This window comes from Oncorhynchus mykiss, chromosome 30 (assembly GCF_013265735.2).
Source record: "Oncorhynchus mykiss isolate Arlee chromosome 30, USDA_OmykA_1.1, whole genome shotgun sequence".
Classification (NCBI taxonomy): Eukaryota; Metazoa; Chordata; class Actinopteri; order Salmoniformes; family Salmonidae; genus Oncorhynchus; species Oncorhynchus mykiss.
The window spans coordinates 25,097,095-25,120,415 of record NC_050570.1 but is presented as its reverse complement, the minus strand read 5'-3'; the positions used below and the strand labels follow the sequence as shown (position 1 = coordinate 25,120,415).

The following is a 23,321-nucleotide window of genomic DNA, read 5'->3' as shown; positions in this document are numbered from 1 at the left end:
CGACTCATCACGACTGGACCACCGACGTGACTCGCCCAATGGGGTTTTTATCAACTGGCTCCGCCATCGCGTCGTCCCCTGAAATCCCATCCGCTAGCATGCTAGCCGCGGCCTGCTAGCTGTCCAGAGCACATCGGACTGTTTGCTTAAGAGGCCCACCGGGCAAATCATTTGGCCACTATACCTATTCTGCCAATTGGCCTGGTTTACCACATGGAGCCCTGCTGATCCGTCTGCCAATGCAATAGCACGAGGGGGCCACAACAGACTTTATTCCGTCGCAACGTCCCTCCAAGGCCCTTCTGTTAGATTCCTAGCCCCGGCCCACAAGCCGCCTGAAGCCACTCACTGGACTCCTATGATTACTCGGCTACGCATGCCTCTCGCTAACGTCAATATGCCTTGTCCATTGCTGTTTTGGTTAGTATTTATTGCCTTATTTCACTGTAGAGCCTCTAGCCCTGCTCAATACACCTTATTTAACACTTTAGTTCCACCTACCACACATGCGGTGACATCACCTGGTTTAAATTATATTTCTAGGGAGAATATCTCTTTCATCGTCACTCTATGCACAGGTTTACCCTCACTGTATCCACATCCTACCATACGTTTGTCTGTACAACGCATCACCGGGGGCAAACTACCTGCCCTCCAGGACACCTACACCACGCAATGTCACAGGAAGGCCATAAAGATCATCAAGGACAACAACCACCCGAGCCACTGCATGTTCACACCGTCATATCATCCAGAAGGCGAGGTCAGTACAGGTGCATCAAAGCAGGGGCCGAGACTGAAAAAAAGCTTCTATCTCAAGGCCATCAGACTGTTAAACAGCCACCACTAACATTGAGTGGCTGCTGCCAACATACTGACTCAACTCCAGCCACTTTAATAATGGAAAAATTGATGTGAAAAATATATCACTAGCCACTTTAAACAATGCTACTTAATATAATGTTTACATACCCTACATTACTCATCTCATATGTATATACTGTACTCTATACAATCTACTGCATCTTGCCATCTTTATGTAATACATGTATCACTAGCCACTTTAAACAATGGCACTTTTATATGTTTACATACCCTACATTAATCACCTCATATGTATATACTGCACTCGATACCATCTACTGCATCTTGCCTATGCCGTTCTGTTCCATCACTCATTCATATCTTTATGTACATATTCTTCATCCCTTTACACTTGTGTGTATAAGGTAGTTGTTGTGAAATTGTTAGGTTAGATTACTCGTTGGTTATTACTGCATTGTCGGAACTAGAAGCACAAGCATTTTGCTACACTCGCATTAACATCTGCTAACCATGTGTATGTGACAAATAAAATTGGATTTGATTTGATTATGCCTTGAATCTATTCTACCGTGCCCAGAAATCTGCTCCTTTTACTCTCTGTTTTGAACGTACTAGACGACCAGTACTCTTAGCCTTTAGCTGTACCCTTATCCTACTCCTCCTCTATTCCTCTGGTGATGTGGAGGTTAATCCAGGCCCTGCAGTGCCTAGCTCCACTCCCATTCCCCAGCCGCTATTATTTGCTTACTTCTGTAACCGTAAAAGCCTTGGTTTCATGCATGTTAACATTAGAAGCCTCCTCCCTAAGTTTGTTTTATTCAATGCCCAAGCACACTCTGCCAGCCCGGAGGTCCTAGCCGCGTCTGAATCCTGGCTCAGGAAGACCACCAGAAACCCTGAAATTTCCATCCCTAACTATAACATTTTCCGACAAGATAGAACTGCCAAAGGGGGCGGTGTTGCAATCTACTGCAGAGATAGCCTACCATCCAGATCTGTACCCAAACAATTCGAGCTTCTACTTTTAAAATCCGCCTTTCCAGAAACAAGTATCTCACCGTTGCCGCTTGCTATAGACCACCCTCTGTCCCAGCTGTGCCCTGGACACCATATGTGAACTGATTGCCCCCCATATTTCTTCAGAGCTAGTGCTGCTAGGTGACCTAAACTGGGACATGCTTAACACCCCAGCCATCCTACAATTTAAGCTTGATGCCCTCAATCTCTCACAAATTATCAATGAACCCATCAGGTACAACCCCAAATCTGTAAACACGGGCACCCTCATAGATATCATCCTCACCAACCTGCCCTCCAAATACACCTCTGCTGTTTTCAACCAAGATCTCAGCGACCACTGCCTAATTGCCTGCATCCATAACGGGTCTGCGGTCAAACGACCACCCCTCATCACATTCAAATGCTCCCTAAAACACTTCCGCGAGCAGGCCTTCCTAATCGCCCTGGCCTGGGTATCCTGGAAGGATATTGACCTCAACCCGTCAGTAGAAGATGCCTGGTCATTCTTTAAAAGTGCCTTCCTCGCCATCTTAAATAAGCTTGCCCCTTTCAAAAAAAATTGCAATAGACCGGACTGGAGGTCTCAAGCACCGAGCCTGCACAACCCTACCTTGCTGGATACTCCCCGTAGCCAGGCCAGTGCGGCGAGGTGGAATAGACTGCACTGGGCTGTGCTGGCGAACCGGGGACACCATGCGTAGGGCAGTTGCCATGTACCCCGGCCCGAGGAGACGCACTGGAGACCAGATGCTCTGAGCCGGCTTCATGGCACCTGGCTCGATGCCCACTCTAGCCCGGCCGATACGAGATGCTGCAATGTAACGCACCAGGCTATGCCTGCGCACCGGGGACACCGTGCGCCTCACGGCATAACACGGTGCCTGCCCGGTCCACCTCTCTCCACGGTAAACACGGGGAGTTGGCTCAGGTCTCCTACCTGACTTAGCCACACTCCCCGTGTCCCCCCCCAAGAAATGTTTGGGGCTGCCTCTCATCTCTGTTGCGCTGCCGTGCCAACTCCTCAAAATGCCGCCGCTCTGCTTTGGCTGCCTCCAAGTTCTTCTTTATCAGGCTGGTGATATTCCCCAGCCTGTGCCCAGGGTCCCTTGCCGTCCAGAATCTCCTCCCATGTCCAGGAGTCTTGAGATTTCTGCCACTGCCCGTTACCACGCTGCTTGGTCCTTGGTTGGTGGGTGATTCTGTAACGGTCTTCTTCCTCCTCTGACGAGGAGTAGTAGGAAGGATCGGAGGATCAATGTGCAGCGTGGTAAGTGTTCATGATACTTTTAATAGAACACAGAAAAATACAAAATAACAACGTGAAATAACAAAAACCGAAACAGTTCCGTGTGGAACACACCGAAAATAATCACCCACAAATCAAGGGTGAAAACAGGCTGCCTAAGTATGGTTCTCAATCAGGGACAACGATTGACAGCTGCCTCTGATTGAGAACCATACCAGGCCAAACACAGAAATACCAACTCATAGAAAAACAAACATAGACAACACACCCAACTCACGCCCTGACCATACTAAAACAAAGACATAACAAAAGAACTAAGGTCAGAACGTGACAACAGCCTTGGTTTCTCAAATGATTGCCTCGCCTGGTTCACCAACTACTTCTCTGATAGAGTTCAGTGTGTCAAATCAGAGGGCCTGTTGTCCAGACCTCTTACAGTCTCTATGGGTGTGCCACAGGGTTCAATTCTCGGGCCGACTCTCTTCTCTGTATACATTAATGATGTCGCTCTCGCTGCTGGTGATTCTCTGATCCACCTCTACGCAGACGACACCATTCTGTATACTTCTGGCTCTTCTTTGGACACTGTGTTAACTAACCTCCAGACGAGCTTCAATGCCATACAACTCTCCTTCCATGGCCTATTTATTGCCTTACCTCCCTTGTCTTACCTCATTTGCACTCACTGTATATAGATTTTTCTTTTTCTACTGTATTATTCACTGTATGTTTGTTTATTCCATGTGTAAATCTGTGTTGTTGTATGTGTCGAACGGCTGTGCTTTATCTTGGCCAGGTCGCAGTTGTAAATGAGAACTTGTTCTCAACTAGCCTACCTGGTTAAATAAAGGTGAAATAATATTTTTTTTTTTATTACCTAAAAACATAGCCTAAAAGTAGGTTGGTTTATTTAAAGGTCATATGTTGAATCAGAGCGGACTGGTACCAGAAATTGTCTCTGGTATTTCTGAAGAAAAACCCGGTAAATTTCTTTCCTTGAGGCCCTCATTATTAGCCAGATAATGATAATTTTGTGCAACCCCCCCCAAAAATAGACAGGCCCACTAGGTCAAAAAGGAACCAGCCCATCTGGTCTGTTGAATTCACATTTTTTTATGATAATTACTTGTTTGCATTAGCCAGGAGTTAAAGATGTTAGCCTCTAAATTGAAAATATGTTTTCAATTGGTTAATCAAAGATTTAATTTGTATTATTATTCGTATTATTATTGCACCAGAGTTGTAGTTGGTTTCTGAGAATGGCTGAGCTCGGGAAATCAAACTGTGCGTAGGCAGGCATTGGAGGCAATCGGGGTCAAAGGTAGAGAGGGACAAAGTATCTCCTAAAATACACAGTACTGCAGCAGTGTCAATGCAGGTCAGGCTTAACTCTGCATTGACAAACTGACAATCATTTTTGGAAAGTGTCTGGTTAGGCGTGAAATTTATCCATCCAAAGTCTTTATTGTGGTAGAGAGGTTGTCTTATTCCCTCCCCATTTACATCTAAATAGCAGAGACCTTTATTATTGTATTACCGTATGACACCCACTTAAAACTAAACTAATATTTATGTTTACTTTAGGGATAGACAATTAGTTTTCATTAGACCAAAATGTTTTGATATAGTCATTATAGGCATAATATGAAGTGGCTACTACAGGTTATTCCCTTGGGATAATGTGTCATTTGACCAGCACATGCACAGCACAGTAAGATAGGTTTAGTTCCTTACATTATAGAGGAGACAGGAAAATAAACCCTCCTCAGGCACGTGAATCTAACCTACAGTGCCTTGCGAAAGTATTCGGCCCCCTTGAACTTTGCGACCTTTTGCCACATTTCAGGCTTCAAACATAAAGATATAAAACTGTATTTTCTTGTGAAGAATCAACAACAAGTGGGACACAATCATGAAGTGGAACGACATTTATTGGATATTTCAAACTTTTTTAACATATCAAAAACTGAAGAATTGGGCGTGCAAAATTATTCAGCCCCTTTACTTTCAGTGCAGCAAACTCTCTCCAGAAGTTCAGTGAGGATCTCTGAATGATCCAATGTTGACCTAAATGACTAATGATGATAAATACAATCCACCTGTGTGTAATCAAGTCTCCGTATAAATGCACCTGCACTGTGATAGTCTCAGAGGTCCGTCAAAAGCGCAGAGAGCATCATGAAGAACAAGGAACACACCAGGCAGGTCCGAGATACTGTTGTGAAGAAGTTTAAAGCCGGATTTGGATACAAAAAGATTTCCCAAGCTTTAATCATCCCAAGGAGCACTGTGCAAGATAATATTGAAATGGAAGGAGTATCAGACCACTGCAAATCTACCAAGACCTGGCCATCCCTCTAAACTTTCAGCTCATACAAGGAGAAGACTGATCAGAGATGCAGCCAAGAGGCCCATGATCACTCTGGATGAACTGCAGAGATCTACAGCTGAGGTGGGAGACTGTCCATAGGACAACAATCAGTCGTATATTGCACAAATCTGGCCTTTATGGAAGAGTGGCAAGAAGAAAGCCATTTCTTAAAGATATCCATAAAAAGTGTTGTTTAAAGTTTGCCACAAGCCACCTGGGAGACACACCAAACATGTGGAAGAAGGTGCTCTGGTCAGATGAAACCAAAATTGAACTTTTTGGCAACAATGCAAAACGTTATGTTTGGCGTAAAAGCAACACAGCTGAACACACCATCCCCACTGTCAAACATGGTGGCAGCATCATGGTTTGGGCCTGCTTTTCTTCAGCAGGGACAGGGAAGATGGTTAAAATTGATGGGAAGATGGATGGAGCCAAATACAGGACCATTCTGGAAGAAAACCTGATGGAGTCTGCAAAAGACCTGAGATTGGGACGGAGATTTGTCTTCCAACAAGACAATGATCCAAAACATAAAGCAAAATCTACAATGGAATGGTTCAAAAATAAACATATCCAGGTGTTAGAATGGCCAAGTCAAAGTCCAGACCTGAATCCAATTGAGAATCTGTGGAAAGAACTGAAAACTGCTGTTCACAAATGCTCTCCATCCAACCTCACTGAGCTCGAGCTGTTTTGCAAGGAGGAATGGGAAAAGATTTCAGTCTCTCGATGTGCAAAACTGATAGAGACATACCCCAAGCGACTTACAGCTGTAATCGCAGCAAAAGGTGGCGCTACAAAGTATTAACTTAAGGGGGCTGAATAATTTTGCACACCCAATTTTTCAGTTTTTGATTTGTTAAAAAAGTTTGAAATATCCAATAAATGTCGTTCCACTTCATGATTGTGTCCCACTTGTTGTTGATTCTTCACAAAAAAATACAGTTTTATGTCTTTATGTTTGAAGCCTGAAATGTGGCAAAAGGTCGCAAAGTTCAAGGGGGCCGAATACTTTCGCAAGGCACTGTAGTTGACTCGTACACTTGACTCTTACATAGTTCGTTATCAGTCATGTATGGATCTTTTTAGATGTGTCAAACAAACTGGTGCCACAACAAGTGACTGTAGAAAGATAATATCTCGTTAAACATGTCCATTATTTTTCTTGCATGCCATAAACTCTCTACAACTCAGAAAAGGGTATTGATTTTTAAAGAGTGTAGGCATGGTGGTGACAGCTGATAAGTAAACATTTACTCCTCTGTCACTGGAACTGCCTGGATGGCTTTCTTTTTTGTGTGTGTACAGTCTCATTTTATTTGAACAGGTTTGTGTTGGCGAAGAGACTACAGTCAATCATTTCAGAGGTAGGAGTCCAGTAGGGAACGAAATCTGGTCTCACATTTGATTCTCTCTGGACCTGGGACATTCATTATGAAGCTTGGAGTGAGACTGTGTGTGCTGGTGGTGTTCTCTCTCCAGCTTTGGGCTCTAGGACAGGGGCAGGAGCTGGAGCCAGAGCAGGTCCTGGCGTTCTGTGATGACAAAGATGTGGAGGCAGCTGTGGACTTGGCCCTAGTCAAGTATAATGAGAAGCTTCCTTTTGGAAATCAACTAGCACTCTACCAGATTCTGGAGTCCTCAAAGGTAGGTGGCTTAGTGATTGAGAATATTGTAATGGTATATTTAGTCATTTATCCTGTCCTATTTGCATACATCTTGAGTTCATTCTGTTGTTGAAGATGGAATACGAACATTCCTACACCGAGTCACAGTCCAGTATTGCGTTCCTCTCTTGTAGGCTCAGAATGACTCATGCACTCAGTACTTTGTGGAATTCAATAGCAGGGTCACTGACTGTCCAGCAGGGGGAGACAAAGTCTGGAGAGACTGTGACTACCTCCCCACCGGGAACAAGGTACATTTTAATAATTTCGCTAGGTGAAGAATGCATTGTTATTAGATTACATCTCTTGGCAATTAAAGTTTTTTTCCACTTTTTCTTTGTTTATTAGGTGCCAAGGCCTTGTAAGGCAACAGTCCACATGTCAGAGACAGATAAAAAGGTCCTGGCAGTTTTCTGTGACCCAGGTGGTTAGTTTTTCACTTCACATCAAGTAGACCAAGCCATACAACACCGACAAGTCTATTTCTAGACAACCCAATACATATTGACCATAGAATGACTCATGCTGCAGAATATGTATTTACAGTGACTAGAATCACCCAAACATTCTGGGAAAAATGTGGCTAAAATAATTTTCTATTGAGCAGCTGAGACAAACTGTGATACTGACAACCCTCTCTGACTTCCAGTGGAGGCCCCTGTTGTTGCTGAACGGTCCACATGTCTGGGGTGTCCTAGGGAGATTGATGTGGACAGTGAGGACCTGAAGGATCCCTTGACATACTCCATCACCAGGTTCAATGCTGATTCTGACTCCAGCCACCACTTCATCCTGAACAGTGTTGGTTTCGCTACTAGACAGGTACATGTAAATCAGTTGCAAATCTCACTGGGAGTTATTGAACATTACAAAGACTAGCCAACTACACCCCCTGGTGGAAAGTTAAGCACCATGACTCGAAACACCTAATTCAATTCAAGCCTGATTCACACAATAGGGCCCAACCAAGTCAAATCATGCTGAGCTGAACTAGACCAGGGCTGGCCTGGTTACGCATCCACCATAGCTTCTGAACCCATGCTGGAAAGGAACTTGTGAAAAGCAACTATCAGAGCCAGCATTGTACGGTTTGCGCCCTATAGTGTGAATGAGGTAACAGCGTAACCAGTTGGGATCGGGGGTATTGGGCCTTACGACAATGACAAACAACACAAAGAAACAGAGATTTAGAAAAAAATATCATATTCCAATGGAAACACACCAAATCATCACCTTGGTTCTGGCATTGGGAGGTGTGGTGCGTGTGGCGAAATGTATCTTTATGGTTGTGACCGTTGGACTGCAATGCACTTGTTTGTGTTAGGAGTGTCATTCCAGAGTTCATTGAGTGGGAGGGGGGGGGGCTCAAACTATTGTATTTCAATAACATCTACTTTCTTTCACATGCTCTTCTCAGGTGGTTGCTGGATTCAGGTATAGACTGATGTTCGATATGAGGAAAAGCAATTGCTCCAAAGCGGACCACAAAGAGCTGAACGACGAATGTCATCCAGATGCTGATGTGGTAAACTCCATTTAGAGCTCATAGTATTTTTTAAATAACCTACTGTATTTGATCTAATATATGATTCTGGTGTTGTAATACTTCTGTACGTAAATTAAATACATTTCATAATAATTCACTGTCATGTGTTGTATCATGAATGCTTGTCCCTGGCATCGCTATCATCTTGTATGCTATCTCACTAGGAACTCGCTCACTGCAATTCCACTGTAGATGTGGCACCTTGGAGGCATGAGACTGCAGAAGCAAATGTGGAATGTGCACCGGGTCCCCTTGACAATTTTGTGAGACATTGTGCAAACAGTACTACCATAGCATATTAATGATGCTCAGAAAATCTGATAAATGAATAGGGTAGTGATGTGTAGCTGTACATTTTGGACATTTGTGCTAAATGATGGAGGATTTTGACAAGAAAAATCTTTCCATTCACAGGAAGTCTTTAGAAGAAGACCTCCTGGATGGTCTCCCTTGAGGAACTTCAACAATTTTGCTGAAGTTAAAACAACCCAAGCTTCTACTGCTTCAGCCAAAGAGGAGTCATCAGAGGAGTCTCAGGAGCGCAGCCCGACTGCTGTGACTATGGCTAACACAGACCCAGAGCCAGCCCTGCCCTCTGTGGCCCCCACCACTGCTGCTGAGAGCCCCTTCCACTGCCCCTCCAAGCCCTGGAAGCAGTTTGTCCCCCCAACAACCCAGAGGCCTGCACAGGACAAAAGCACAACACCTTTGCCAGTGGTAGAGGAGGGCTTAAGTGATTTATAATCTTGCTGTGAAAAAAATAAGTGCACACTGAATAGTGCATTTGTATCATAAGCACACCTGCTGATTTGAAATGAAAAATTACCAAGCTTTTATAACTCTTTCTGACAATGCAGTTCAATCTTGCTTTAGTATTCCTTCAAATTTGTCAAAGTGCATCTAGACTGTTTAGCCATTTGATACAAAAAACAAATAACTAAAATAATTTAATTGTGCTGGGTGCTGTTGTTCTGTAAAGCAACACACTATCCACAAATGCAAGTACTTAACTGAGAAGTTTATTTGTACACTGTCACATAACACTCAAATAATTCTAGTCAGTACAGTACAATGCAAGTATTTAACCGAGGAACAAAAACTGAAACACAAAGTATACTGTATTTAATAATGCAGATGTCACTGGTTAGAAGTATTATTAGTTGTTCCTATAGCGTCAAACTTTCTTTACAGCTGTTTATCAGAATGACTAAAATAATATTATTTTAACCAACTCTCATGCAAGATGACTGCGTAATAAATCATAGTAGCATTGTTGATAGTAATGACAAAATACAGTATACTAAAAATATAATTCAATGTCTATAAACCTGTCAGAATAAAAGTATTGTATTAAATAAAGAGGAGTAACAAAGATGACCCTTGAACCTTGTTCTTAAATAACAATTACACCATTTACACATCAAATGATTATTTCCTTTTACACCAATGTATAGGTCAATAAGTTGACACATATCTTTGAATTTCCTTCTGTAAAGAGATTGTTTGATGACCAAACAATTTTAACATTCACAATCGGTATGGATTTCCCTGTGCTAACACTCCGTGCTATATATCAAATGGCCCTGACAACTTTGTTTTCAACATACAAAGGTGGTTTTTATTTCTTACAAATGATGTTTCAAGAACAGCATCACAATGCCTCCCCTGGTGCAGTTCAGCAAGTGGGAAATATTTGCAAACCGTTTACCACACTCACTGTATTATATTTACATTTCTGACAAGGTGGTGCAGACATAGGACTAAGGGAAGGGGAGATCTGTGAAGCCCTCTGGAAGTTGGAGCATTTTGCATTTTTGAAAACCCTGTAACTGCAATTTCCTGAAACCTCGAGTCTTAAATTATATAAATCAATGTAGCAAACAGTAGTCTAATTAACAGTGTTGGATCCTGAATTAATTTTGACGTGGTCTCAATGACCCCCTCAGTGCCCACACATTATTCTAGGTTATATTAAGGGGTAATGAATATTCTAATAAGCGTCTTTACGTGGACAGTCCAGTGAAAATGTAAACTGCTTTCTTTCCGGAACAGCTCTCTCTGCCATGAGTCTCTTTCCGTCCACAAAAGCACGTCTCTGCTAGTCAATGTGCTTGCGCCTAACACCGTTGCAGAGATCAGAGCATGTTCCGCCCGCTAAATATGCTACACAGTTTCTGTTCCTGAACGAGTGTATGGTGCAGCTATTTTACGAGTGAAAAGCAGTGCAGCAGGCTTATTTCAAAACAACAACAAAAATGGTATAGTATAAGCTTGGTATCGCACCAATGTTCTTTGACCTCGAAATGTGTGCACACGATACTCAAAATGGATACAGGTTGGCAGGTCTGCTATAAGCTTGAAATGAATGCATCTGACAAAATGTAGATGGAAAGGCATACAATTGCTTATAAGACAGTCTGTTGAAAAAGTACCCACATGTCATACTTGAGTAAAAGTAAAGATACTTTTAAAAAATGGCTCAATTAAAAGTCACCTAGTAAAACACTACTAGAGTAAATGTCTAAAAGTATTTGGTTTTAAATATACTGAAGTATCAAAAGTAAATGTAATTGTTAAAATATACTTAAGTATCAAAAGTAAAAGTACAAAACATTTCAAATTCTTTATATTAAGCAAACCAGATGGCGCTATTTTCTAGTTTTTTTTTATATTTAATTACAGAAAGCCAGCGGCACATTCCAATGCTCAGACATAATTTACAAATGAAGCATGTGTGTTTAGTGAGTCTGACAGAACAGAGGCAGTAGGGATGACCTGGGATGTTCTCTTGATAAGAGCGTGGATTGGACCATTTTCTTGTCTTGCTAAGCATTCAAAATGTAATGAGTACTTTTGGGTGTCAGGGAAAATATATGAAGTAAAAAGTACATTATTTTCTTTAGGAATGTAGTGAAGTAAAAGTTGTCCAAAATATAAATAGTAAAGTAAAGTACAGATACCCTTCACTGGAACTTCACTAGAACTAAGGGGCCTAGCCCGAACCATGAAAAACAGCCCCAGACCACTATTCCTCCTACAACAAACTTTACAGTTGGCACTATGCATTCGAGCAGCTAGCGTTCTTCCACCAAACCCAGATTAGTCCGTCAGACTGCCAGATGGTGAAGTGTGATTCATCACTCCAGAAAAAGCATTTCCACTGCTCCAGAGTCCAATGGCAGCATGCGTTACACCACTCCAGCTGACACTTGGCATTGAGCATGGTGATCTTAGGCTTCTGTGCAGCTGTTTGGCCATGGAAACCCATTTCATGAAGCTCCCGACGAACAGCTATTGTGCTGACGTTTCTTCCAGAAGCATTTTGGAACTCGGTAGTGAGTGTTGCAACTGAGAACAGACGCACTTCAGCGGTCCTGTTCTGTGAGCTTTTGTGGCCTACCACTTCGTGGCTGAGCCGTTGTTGCTCCTAGACATTTCCACTTCACAATAATAGCACTTACAGTTGACCGGGGCAGTTCTAGTATGGCAGAAACTTGACAAACTGACTTGTTGGAAAGGGGGCATCCTATGGCAGTGCCACCTTGAAAGTCACTGAAAGTCACCATTCTACTGCCAATGTTTGTCTAGGGAGATTGCATGGCTGTGTGTTCGATTTTATACACCCCTCAGCAATGGGTGTGGCTGAAATAGCAGAATCCACTAATTTGAAGGGGAGTCCACATACACAATATATACAAACATATGTGTAGGCTTTCTATGGTAATGCAGATACAACCATTGAGCAATTCACATAACATAAAAATAGACACAAAACTGTCTTTCATAGAATCAACAAAAACTGTTACAAAAGGCAAAGTGTGTTTTTTTTCTTGATCACTTTCTGAGAAATTTGTTGTCGTTGGGGAAAAATCTTCCATAAACAGCCACTTCTTCAGATGGTACCTTATTTCTCACCAGCATATATCAGAGTTATGCTTGAGAACATTATGGAGAATTCAGAGTTTTCACCTGAAAATGAATGTCCTTCATATGAAAGAGGTGCCATTATGGAATGAAAACCATATCCCACAGCTTCTATTCAGAGTTGCCTAAGTCAAACTATTATCGAAAGGTTTACACTAAGAACACAATAGCAAACAGGGGCCGGAAGAGTCTAGTCCACACACACACACACAAACAGTGTTGACTAGCTGCCTCAGAACAGCCATTAAATACCTCACATTCACTGATCAGACTTCATCCACCTCCCAACATTTACAAATAAAGTATTATGTTCACAATGTACTGCCTCATTCTCCCCATTCTAACCTATAGCACTGTGACATTCATATAGTTCACAATCCAACTGCACGATTGACATGATCAAAACATCAGTTACAAGATGTGACAATGACTGTCTAGCTTAATGCACTTCTCAACATTCATTATGACCAAGCTCAACTGAAGGCGTCCCACTGAGCAACAGAGGTGTGTTACCATTGACCTCAAAGACACAAGAGGGAGAAATCAAGCCCTTGCTCATTCTACGTCAACTACATTAAGGTTTCCTTTCTACACTGCAAGATTTCTTGACAGCACATTCATTACTTCCAGCACTGCTGTAGTAACACACACAGCGTGTGTGTGTGTGTGTGTCCCAAAAATAAACATCTGCACAATTTGCTAAATGTGATGGCAAGAGGAGTATGATAATGGATTCAAAAACTGTGGCGCTAGAAATACCCACCAAATAGAGCCATTGGGCCTCAATGGACCACTTTTACATCCAGAGGTGATTGAATTCATAGCTTGTTTTTTTTGGGAGGGAGTTCCTATGTACCGTGCATATTCAACAGACATTTACGTTACAGGAAGACACCTATACCCCGTGACCCTGTAAAGGTGACAGGCAAATTCTTCTCTTTTACAAAAATGAAAGGAACAAGACAAATAAACACAGAGGGAAGGTGTCTCTTAGAAGAGAAAAGTGTACACAAAAGGTTCAAAGAAAATGTATGGACAAAACACTAGTGACGCAGTGGTCTAAGGCACTGCATCTCAGTGCTAGAGGCGTCACTACAGACCCTGGTTCGATTCCAGGCTGTATCACAACCGGACGTGATTGGGAGTAACATAGGGCACCGCACAATTGGCCCAGCATTGGCCGGGGTAGGCCGTCATTGTAAATAAGAATGACTTCTTAACTCACTTGCCTAGTTAAATAAATAGTTTAAAAAAACAACGGTTTTAGAGAAGGCGAGTTAGTTAAGCTGCTGCAGGAAACAAATACAGTCAAAAAAATACAAAAATATCGCTCTGGATTGTTAAGTGCTCGGTTAGACGGTCGGGCATCACCCATCAGTTCATGAGGTATGGATGTGCCGCTCACAGTTGGCAGGTGTGTCCGGCAGGGTGAAGGTATCCCTGCCTGGGCTCAGTTGAGTGCGTGCTGGCAGATGGTGTGGAAGATCCAGTCCATCTTGGGGGTCCAGCCGCCGTGGTGGGCGTCGTTCATCCGCTTCATGATGTAGTCCAGGGCCTCCTGTTCAGTCTTGTCCAGTGCCATGGTCTTACAGATGTAGGCAACTGCAACTCAGGCATCCCGGAGCCCAACATCATGGAAAACAGGTTGGCATGTTGCCTGATGGCCAAGTAGGCCTTATAGCACATCTCCTAGAACCTGAGAAACAGATTAGGAGGGAAAATGCAGAAGAATCAGTATATACCATTCCCCTTGTTGCCTCTGAATTCTCTAGCCTCAAAAAATCAGTCCCAAGCATACATTTGGCCATTGAAATATATAGTCTATGTTGAAAATGGTTGATTTAGCAGTATATACTGATATCAGTCCATTTGTTAAAGCAGACAGTATGGAAGAGAGTCTGTAAAAAATCATGACAATAGCTTGAGAACTCAGGTCCTACCTGCCCATCGTCCTTCACCATTATGTTACTGTTGTGTCTGTCACCGATGCCTAGGATGAAGGTGGTCACACAATACCCAGCACAGGATCGTGTAAACAAGCCAATGGCCAGGTCATACCTACATACAGAGTTACAATGTCAAATCTGACCCATGATTTACGATTTTCAAACCAACACAATTGTGAAGGAAAGTGCCCATACGACATATAGTTTCTTCATATCTCTCCCTTGTTCTTGTCTTTGAGCCACTTGTGTATTTCTGAGCTGTTGTACCTTAGTGCCCCCTTCAGGCCACATTTACACGATCTGAATGATGTTGTGAGAGCTCCGCACCACGTTGATCAGCCCCACACGGTCACCTAGAGACATGCAGTTGTACGGCAACATCCTCAGGTCTAGACCCTGGTTCTGTCAAATGTTCTCCATGATTCTGATGATCTGAAGTGTTAGCATGTTCTGTCGCAGGTCTGAAACAAACAAAGTCATATTCAGTGTGCCATGGCAGAATTTAAATATATTCTATCCATTTAACCAAACTGATCCAGTACAACATTACAAGGTAAAGCTCTTCTTTAGAACGCAGAATGAATATGAAACCTGACTCGGACTCAACATCTCCATTTTTTAATATGATCTCATTGTTCTGGAAGAGGATCTCGGACATGATGTCAGGGTTTTCCCAGTTGAGCCACAGTGGCCTTTTGGCAGATTACATGATTCTGCACTTCTCAAGCCTGGGGGTGTCAGAGCATTTTACAAGGCGCAAGCAACACATGCAGCTGCATTAATTTCATTGATCAATTGGATGAACAGTGTTAGAGGGCAAGTCGTCCGCACTGAGGGGCCCAGCGGCTGAGCACTTCGGTTGACAATCGGTTTACCGATGACATTTCACATTTTCATGCATGAGCAGAACGTTATGAGGGGGAACTAGAAAGGTTCCCTTCTCTCTCTTAGATCAAATTAATGTAATATTCCCACTAGGGCCATTAAAGAGAGATTGCTGACCATTTTAGCCATTGAAACAGAATGCCCCATCTACAGTTTCAATAGTGTCTATATACAGAATGTGGGTAAGGCACAGGGGTGCCAGCTGGTGTGCAGGGTTGAGGGGAAAGGTGAAGTTCTGCAAGGCATTCATGTAGTCTGGCGTCCTCATCTGCTCCACCAGGAACTTCATCTGCACCTGCAAGGGCCACACAGAGCAAGCTGTGAAGATAGATGTCCTATTTGAAATGTGAAGCCTAGTTTTCACAACATTAGGTAAACAGAGCCACTGATGTCAGTTTCGGAAGTGAAACAGAAACGCGGAACAGTAAGCTGAAGCCACAGAGATTCTCTAACAGATCATCATGTTGCACAATAAGCCTGAGTGTATTAGAAAGACAGGGAGTGCTGGGTTACTTTCTGAGTCTCGTCCTTCTCCTGTTTGAGGATGTTAGTGAGGTTGATGAGTTTCTCCATGGCCTCCACCTGTCTGCATAAGTGCTTGAGGTACATGGCTCGCCGTCTTATTGTGCATCTCAGACCTAGGGCACATAATGAACAGTGAATGTGGATGAGTTATAGGGCATTAGCAATTAGTCACCTCTGTGAAAGTAATGGAATTGACTCAGTAAAGTAACTATTAGTAACTCACTTTAAGTGCCAGAAAAATAAGTCCTATCGTTTGGTTAGTGAAGGCCTTTTTCAGCAGAAATCGTACCAGTGGCTTATCAAGGTACTGCTCATATTAAGAACCTGACAAGAGAGTATGGAGATTATAGTCATTATGACATTTTATATTTGACAACCGTCCAAACAATCAAAGAAACGTGAGAGGAAAGTCACTCTGGAAGCCAAAGCCAAATAAATCCTACCTGGACCAACTGAATGAGGTACTGAGAGAGTTTGTCATCGGTCAAGTACTTCTCAAGGCACCAAACTGCAAAGTCACGGGTCATTGGGTCTGAATAGTTACAATCCAGCAGCTCCATGGCTTGCTCTGGTTTATTGCTGGCCAATCCTTCAGAAGGCAATACATCTATGAGCAAGAAAAACAACAGTAACTTCACCACTATTACATTGGTATAAGTTCTGCAGTAGAAGAGGATTCAATTCCCACAAGAGTTCACAGAAAGGTGACTGAAGACTTTCAGAATACATTTTCTTTCATTCTCCATTTTTGAGAGAAGAGTCTTTAAAAAATGTTGGCTCCATAATGTTAAAAACAAACATGTCACCTGTGCTACTTCATCTCTTGAGTTCCACTTGACAGCCAGTAGGATCTTGGAAAAGGTATAATTATACACTATTGCCTGGTGAGTAAGCGACAGTAGACATGCTAGTCAAGGCCTCACTAGGTGGTTCTGTCCAGGTGGTGACTACTGATTCTAGTTCTGTGGTGGTGACAGTACTGCTTCTGACAGGAGCTGTGCTTCCAGAGGAAGTCCTGCTCCTGCTCGGTGATCTCAAACAGGGGGTCTCGGTTGCGAACCTGTCTCAGCTGCTCGCTATCACTGTCTGTTAAGGTGTGGTCTCGCGTCACTCTTTTACTCTGCAAAGGATCAGACATCACATCAGACCAGCTACCATGCACATTGAGTGTACAAAACATTAGGAACACCTTCCTAATATTGAGTTGCACTCCTTCTTGCCTTCAGAACAGCCTCAATTCCTCAGGTGAATGGAATCTACAAGGTGTCAAAAGCGTTCCACAGGGTGCTGGCCCATGTTCACCCCATTGGTTCCCAAAGTTGTGTCAAGTTGGGTGGATGTGCTTTGGGTGGTGTAGCATTCTTGATAAACCCGGGAAACTGTTGAGCGTGAAAAACCCAGCAGCTTTGCAGTTCTTGATCCCCTAAAACCAGTGCGCCTGGCACCTACTACCGTCCCCCGTTCAAAGGCACTTAAATATATTGTATTGCCCATTCACCCTCTGAATGGCACACACAATCCATGTATCAAGGCTTAAAAATCATTGTCAAAGGGTGGCTCCTATCCTCCTTCATCTACACTGATTGAAATGGATTTAACAAGTGATCATAGCTTTTACCTGGTCAGTCTAATGTTCTATACACTCAGTATAGTAACCGAAGCCAACCTTTGACCATGATCCTCCCCTCAGGATCATTGTCCACTGGCATGGGGGAACGTCAACCTCTATGCTATTACCTGGCCTGACTGGTTGTAGTTGAAGCCCAGCTCCCTGGATATTGTCCAGTTAGCATGTGTAACAGTATAACTTTAGACCGTCCCCTCGCCCATACCCGGGCGCGAACCAGGGACCCTCTGCACACATCAACAACAGTCACCCACGAAGCATCGTTACCCATCGCTCCACAAAAGCCGCGACCCCTGCAGAGCAAGGGGAACTACTACTTCAAGGTTTCAGAGCAAGTGACGTCACCGATTGAAATGCTATTTAGCGCGCACCGCTAACTAAGCTAGCCGTTTCACATCCGTTACACATGCACCTCCACAGTGGTCATGTCTTGGAACTTGACAGGATAGTTGAAGTAGTCAAACTCCAGCTCTAGACAGGGTGTTTCCTGTGTGTGCGAAATATAGGCATTATACTGTAATATGAACTGAAGATCACAGAAATATAGAGTGGTCATATTAACATGCTAACTAACATGTTTACCTTGTTGGGGTTGAAGCCTGTGACTTCGCTGGGTCAGAGGTTGACGTTCCCCCATGCCAGTGGACAATGCTCCTGAGGGGAGGATCATGGTCAAAGGGTGGCTTCGGTTACTAACACACATATTGTGAATGGCCATCCTTCCACAAAGAATAGTGAATGCAGTCCTACAGGCTTATGTTAATGTTATATGGGGTACTTGTAACTAACAACACAAACATCCTAATTGCCCCCTTGTGGAATAAAAGTCGTACTGAATTGAAAAGAATAGGAGGCAAACAAACAGACTATGTTTTAGTTCAAGTTAATTGGCTTCGAGGTGTAAAGTAGGTTGCTCGCAAAGGATGGCCTTTAGAGACATTTATCTCTAATTCATCATAGGCACGAAAACCCATCTCTCCGACATTCAGGTGATATCACTCAGCCCAGGTGTTGGTTACAGTCTTCATGCCTAGGTTACACAGCCATGATCGCTCCACGCCACAAGTCGATAAGTAATTCAACATGCACATAGAGGACACCTCGGGTCATTCAAGTAAGACCATTCAACACTGTTCTAGCCAGTGGGTATCATTTATACTCTTAAAGGTCTGGGGTGTCTGATTAAACTGAGTGCTTGCCTCCTTCTTCCCCTTCCTGCCTTTCACAGAGCAGATGGAGAGACAGAGGCGGGAGCCCGGGCGATGTCTGGAATGTACATGTCGTATGTCAGCCACTCGTTCCACCTAGAAGACTAGCACAGCCACAGTAAATCACCCTGAACCAATTATAAGTGTAAAAATCACAGATCAACACATTACCATCGGATAAATAGCAACAATATATATCTTGATGAGTGAGTCACTGTCTGTGACACCACGTGTTTTGTGTGTGTGTAAAACTTGGAATTAGAGCAAGGCACACGCTGCGTGTTCACGTTGTCACAAATCTGCTCCCCTCCATGGTAGACGCCGATTCGCACATAAATCTTCATGGACAACAGGAAGAATAGACAAAAAAAAAAATAGGGACTTGCCTCTTCACGTCAACAATGAAGAGGCGACTCCGGGATGCTGGCCTTCTAGGCAGAGTTGCAAAGAAAAATCCATATCTCAGCCAGACTGGCCAATAAAAATAAAAGATTAAGATGGGCAAAATAACACAGACACTGGACAGAGGAACTATGCCTAGAAGGCCAGCATCCTAGAGTCGCCTCGTCACTGTTTTTTTTTATTTTTTATTTTTTTATTTCACCTTTATTTAACCAGGTAGGCTAGTTGAGAACAAGTTCTCATTTACAATTGCGACCTGGCCAAGATAAAGCAAAGCAGTTCGACACATACAACGACACAGAGTTACACATGGAGTAAAACAAACATACAGTCAATAATACAGTATAAACAAGTCTATATACGATGTGAGCAAATGAGGTGAGATAAGGGAGGTAAAGGCAAAAAGGCCATGGTGGCAAAGTAGATACAATATAGCAAGTAAAACACTGGAATGGTAGATTTGCAATGGGAGAATGTGCAAAGTAGAAATAAAAATAATGGGGGTGCAAAGGAGCAAAATAAATAAATAAATAAAATACAGTAGGGAAAGAGGTAGTTGTTTGGGCTAAATTATAGGTGGGCTATGTACAGGTGCAGTAATCTGTGAGCTGCTCTGACAGTTGGTGCTTAAAGCTAGTGAGGGAGATAAGTGTTTCCAGTTTCAGAGATTTTTCTAGTTCGTTCCAGTCACTGGCAGCAGAGAACTGGAAGGAGAGGCGGCCAAAGAAAGAATTGGTTTTGGGGGTGACTAGAGAGATATACCTGCTGGAGCGTGTGCTACAGCTGGGAGATGCAATGGTGACCAGCGAGCTGAGATAACGGGGGACTTTACCTACCAGGGTCTTGTAGATGACATGGAGCCAGTGGGTTTGGCGACGAGTATGAAGCGAGGGCCAGCCAACGAGAGCGTACAGGTCACAATGGTGGGTAGTATATGGGGCTTTGGTGACAAAACAGATTGCACTGTGATAGACTGCATCCAATTTGTTGAGTAGGGTATTGGAGGCTATTTTGTAAATGACATCGCCAAAGTCGAGGATTGGTAGGATGGTCAGTTTTACAAGGGTATGTTTGGCAGCATGAGTGAAGGATGCTTTGTTGCGAAATAGGAAGCCAATTCTAGATTTAACTTTGGATTGGAGATGTTTGATATGGGTCTGGAAGGAGAGTTTACAGTCTAACCAGACACCTAAGTATTTGTAGTTGTCCACGTATTCTAAGTCGGAGCCGTCCAGAGTAGTAATGTTGGACAGGCGGGTAGGTACAGGTAGCGATCGGTTGAAGAGCATGCATTTAGTTTTACTTGTATTTAAGAGCAATTGGAGGCCACAGAAGGAGAGTTGTATGGCATTGAAGCTTGCCTGGAGGGTTGTTAACACAGTATCCAAAGAAGGGCCAGAAGTATACAGAATGGTGTCGTCTGCATAGAGGTGCATAGAGACTCACCAGCAGCAAGAGCGACCTCATTGATGTATACAGAGAAGAGAGTCGGTCCAAGAATTGAACCCTGTGGCACCCCCATAGAGACTGCCAGAGGTCCGGACAGCAGACCCTCCGATTTGACACACTGAACTCTATCAGAGAAGTAGTTGGTGAACCAGGCGAGGCAATCATTTGAGAAACCAAGGCTGTCGAGTCTGCCGATGAGGATGTGGTGATTGACAGAGTCGAAAGCCTTGGCCAGATCAACTGTTGACGTTGAGACTGGTGTTTTGATGGTACTATTTAATGGAGCTGCCAGTTGAGGACTTTTGAGGCGTCTGTTTCTCAAACTAGACACTAATGTACTTGTCCTCTTGCTCAGTTGTGCACCAGGGCCTCCCACTCCTCTTTCTATTCTGGTTAAAGCCAGTTTGCGCTGTTCTGTGAAGGGAGTAGTACACAGCGTTGATCGAGACTGACGAGTTTCAGAAGAAAGTTATTTGTTTCTGGCCATTTTGAGCCTGTAATCGAACCCACAAATGCTGATACCCCAGATACTCAACTAGTCTAAAGAAGGCCAGTTGTATCGCTTCTTTAATCAGAAACAACAGTTTTCAGCTGTGCTAACATAATTGCAAAAGTGTTTTATAATGATCATTTAGCCTTTTAAAATGATAAACTTGGATTAGCTAACACAACATGCCATTGGTTGATGATAATGTGCCTCTGTACGCCTTTGTAGATATTCTTTTAAAAATCTGCCATTTCCAACTACAATAGTCATTTACAACATTAACAATGTCTACACTGTATTTCTGATCAATTTTATGTTATTTTAATGGACAACACATTTACTTTTCTTTCAATAATAAGGACATTTCTAAGTGACCTCAAACTTTTGAACGGTTGTGTATATATTTATTTTTTCTTCTCCACACTTTGAGGTTGGAATAATACTGTGAAATTGTGAAGTTTCAGCCTGTTGTGGTGGGATGGAGCTTCGGCATGCCTGGTGCCATCACCAGGCGGTAAATGAGTTAATAGACCAATAAGAACGAGAGTTCCAAACCTCTCTGCCAATAACAGCTTGTTTTCAGTTTCCCCCTCCCCACTCAGATCCCTACTAGACAGTCCTAGCCAAATTCTTGCTTAAGAAATTGCTCTGTGCTAAGAAACTGTTTTTAATTGTAGTTTTTTTTACCATTTTAATTGAAGACAGTCACAGTAAGGTACTTAATTGCTACTCAAAAATGATTTGATATTGAGATAAAAAAAACTGGCTGCATTGGACCTTTAAGATATAGACCTGAGTCAGAACTAATGTTAGGCTTCCATGTATATGCATTGGTTACATGCAGTGCTCACTAGGGCCCAACAAACAAACCTCCTGGAGCATTTATCCAGGAGGTACTCGTCACAGCCGCACACTTTGAGCATGTACTTGCCCTGGTACTCCTCTACACACATCTTGAGTTGTTCGGGGGACAACAGCATGCTCCTGGCTTTCTTCCGAATGGCCTCGGCTATCACCTGTTCTGGCACACACTCATGGTTGATCTTCAAGGTGTATTTCTGCTTGTCGTTGTTGGGAGAGACGATCACCAAAATCACTACAATGATTTGACCTATAAAATAAGGAACAGAAAAGAGAATAATCATTACCACACACAGGCTGAGAACAACATTGAAAGAGATTATCATGAAAAGGAATAAGGATAATTTTGTTTGTTGCTTATTGATGTTGCTCATTAATGCATATGTGTTGACAAAGTAAAAACAGGTTGTTGTTTGACACCCACTAGATCTGCCTTAGGCATCTTGCAGCATCATGACATTACAATCACATTGCTTGATTTTAATTGATACAACAATGCCTACCTTTGTTGAGTTTGCCATGGATGTGCTTTGGAAGTTCTTGTGTCGATTCCACATTGGGAGGGTAAACATATTGCGAATCCTGAAACAAAAGAAATTCACTTACTGATATGTTTTAGAAGATATCTAATATAAACGTAAGTCTGTTTAAAAGTTATTTTTACTCTCTACGAAGAGGAGGCAGGGTAGTAAGTAGCCTAAGTCTTACCAATTTCTCTGTTAAGAATTTTCTCCTCTCGGTTGCCAACGGGTTCCATGACCTTCAGAAAAGGCTGAAAGAGCCTGAGATCACAGTCTCCTAGTTTCATCGTAGAACTCCTCTCGCTCTGCATCCTGTGTAACACTGATAAATATGTAAGAGGCATGTAGTAGGAGATGCAGGGGGTACTTCCTGGCCTCCTTGAAAAGTTAGTGTTTGATGGCGATGAACATGGGCTCACGAAGGCACTCGAGGGTCAGGATCATCCCGTTTGGTAACAAGCAGTCCACAAAGATCCTGGGGGGCATCAAATATAATTTGCCAAAAGATGGCCCAGGAGGCATTTCTACAGTCCACACTCAGACAAAGTTCATATAGAATAGTTCCTTATCTCCTGAAGAAGAAAAAAAGAGCACATTCAAATTATAAAAACAAACATTATACCGTAGCTTATATCCAGCCCCGCCTCTTGCTGTAGTGTGACTGTGTAGAGTTCCACACCCCTCCTGGGCAGCAGAATAACTAGCCACGACTCACCAGACCCTAATGCATGAAAACACTACACCTAATGACAAACTAACCTATGTTTTGATAACAGCTATGCCGAATCATGTTTATTTCCATCAATGT

General features: G+C 42.9%; 1 protein-coding gene and 1 pseudogene across 1 annotated transcript; one reads left to right on the top strand and one right to left on the bottom strand.

The window, feature by feature from the left end:
- Positions 1–6,713: 6,713 nt before the first annotated feature.
- Positions 6,714–10,055, top strand: LOC110521592 (kininogen-1). The gene is made up of 7 exons (XM_021599254.2): positions 6,714–7,112; positions 7,267–7,383; positions 7,481–7,556; positions 7,782–7,954; positions 8,550–8,657; positions 8,843–8,941; positions 9,093–10,055. Exons 1-7 carry the CDS (start codon positions 6,900–6,902, stop codon positions 9,420–9,422), a joined length of 1,116 nt encoding a protein of 371 aa, XP_021454929.2. The 5' UTR covers positions 6,714–6,899; the 3' UTR covers positions 9,423–10,055.
- A 1,792-nt stretch (positions 10,056–11,847) lies between these two features.
- LOC110522765 lies at positions 11,848–22,800 on the bottom strand (annotated as a pseudogene).
- Positions 22,801–23,321: the final 521 nt, after the last annotated feature.

Bases quoted from the DNA above. Each gene is read 5' to 3' on its own strand.
- LOC110521592 (XM_021599254.2), top strand. From the start codon at position 6,900: ATGAAGCTTGGAGTGAGACTGTGTGTGCTGGTGGTGTTCTCTCTCCAG. The intron at 7,384-7,480 runs GTACATTTTAAT...TTTGTTTATTAG, and splicing joins ACCTCCCCACCGGGAACAAG to GTGCCAAGGCCTTGTAAGGC. The intron at 7,557-7,781 runs GTGGTTAGTTTT...TCTGACTTCCAG, and splicing joins GGCAGTTTTCTGTGACCCAG to TGGAGGCCCCTGTTGTTGCT.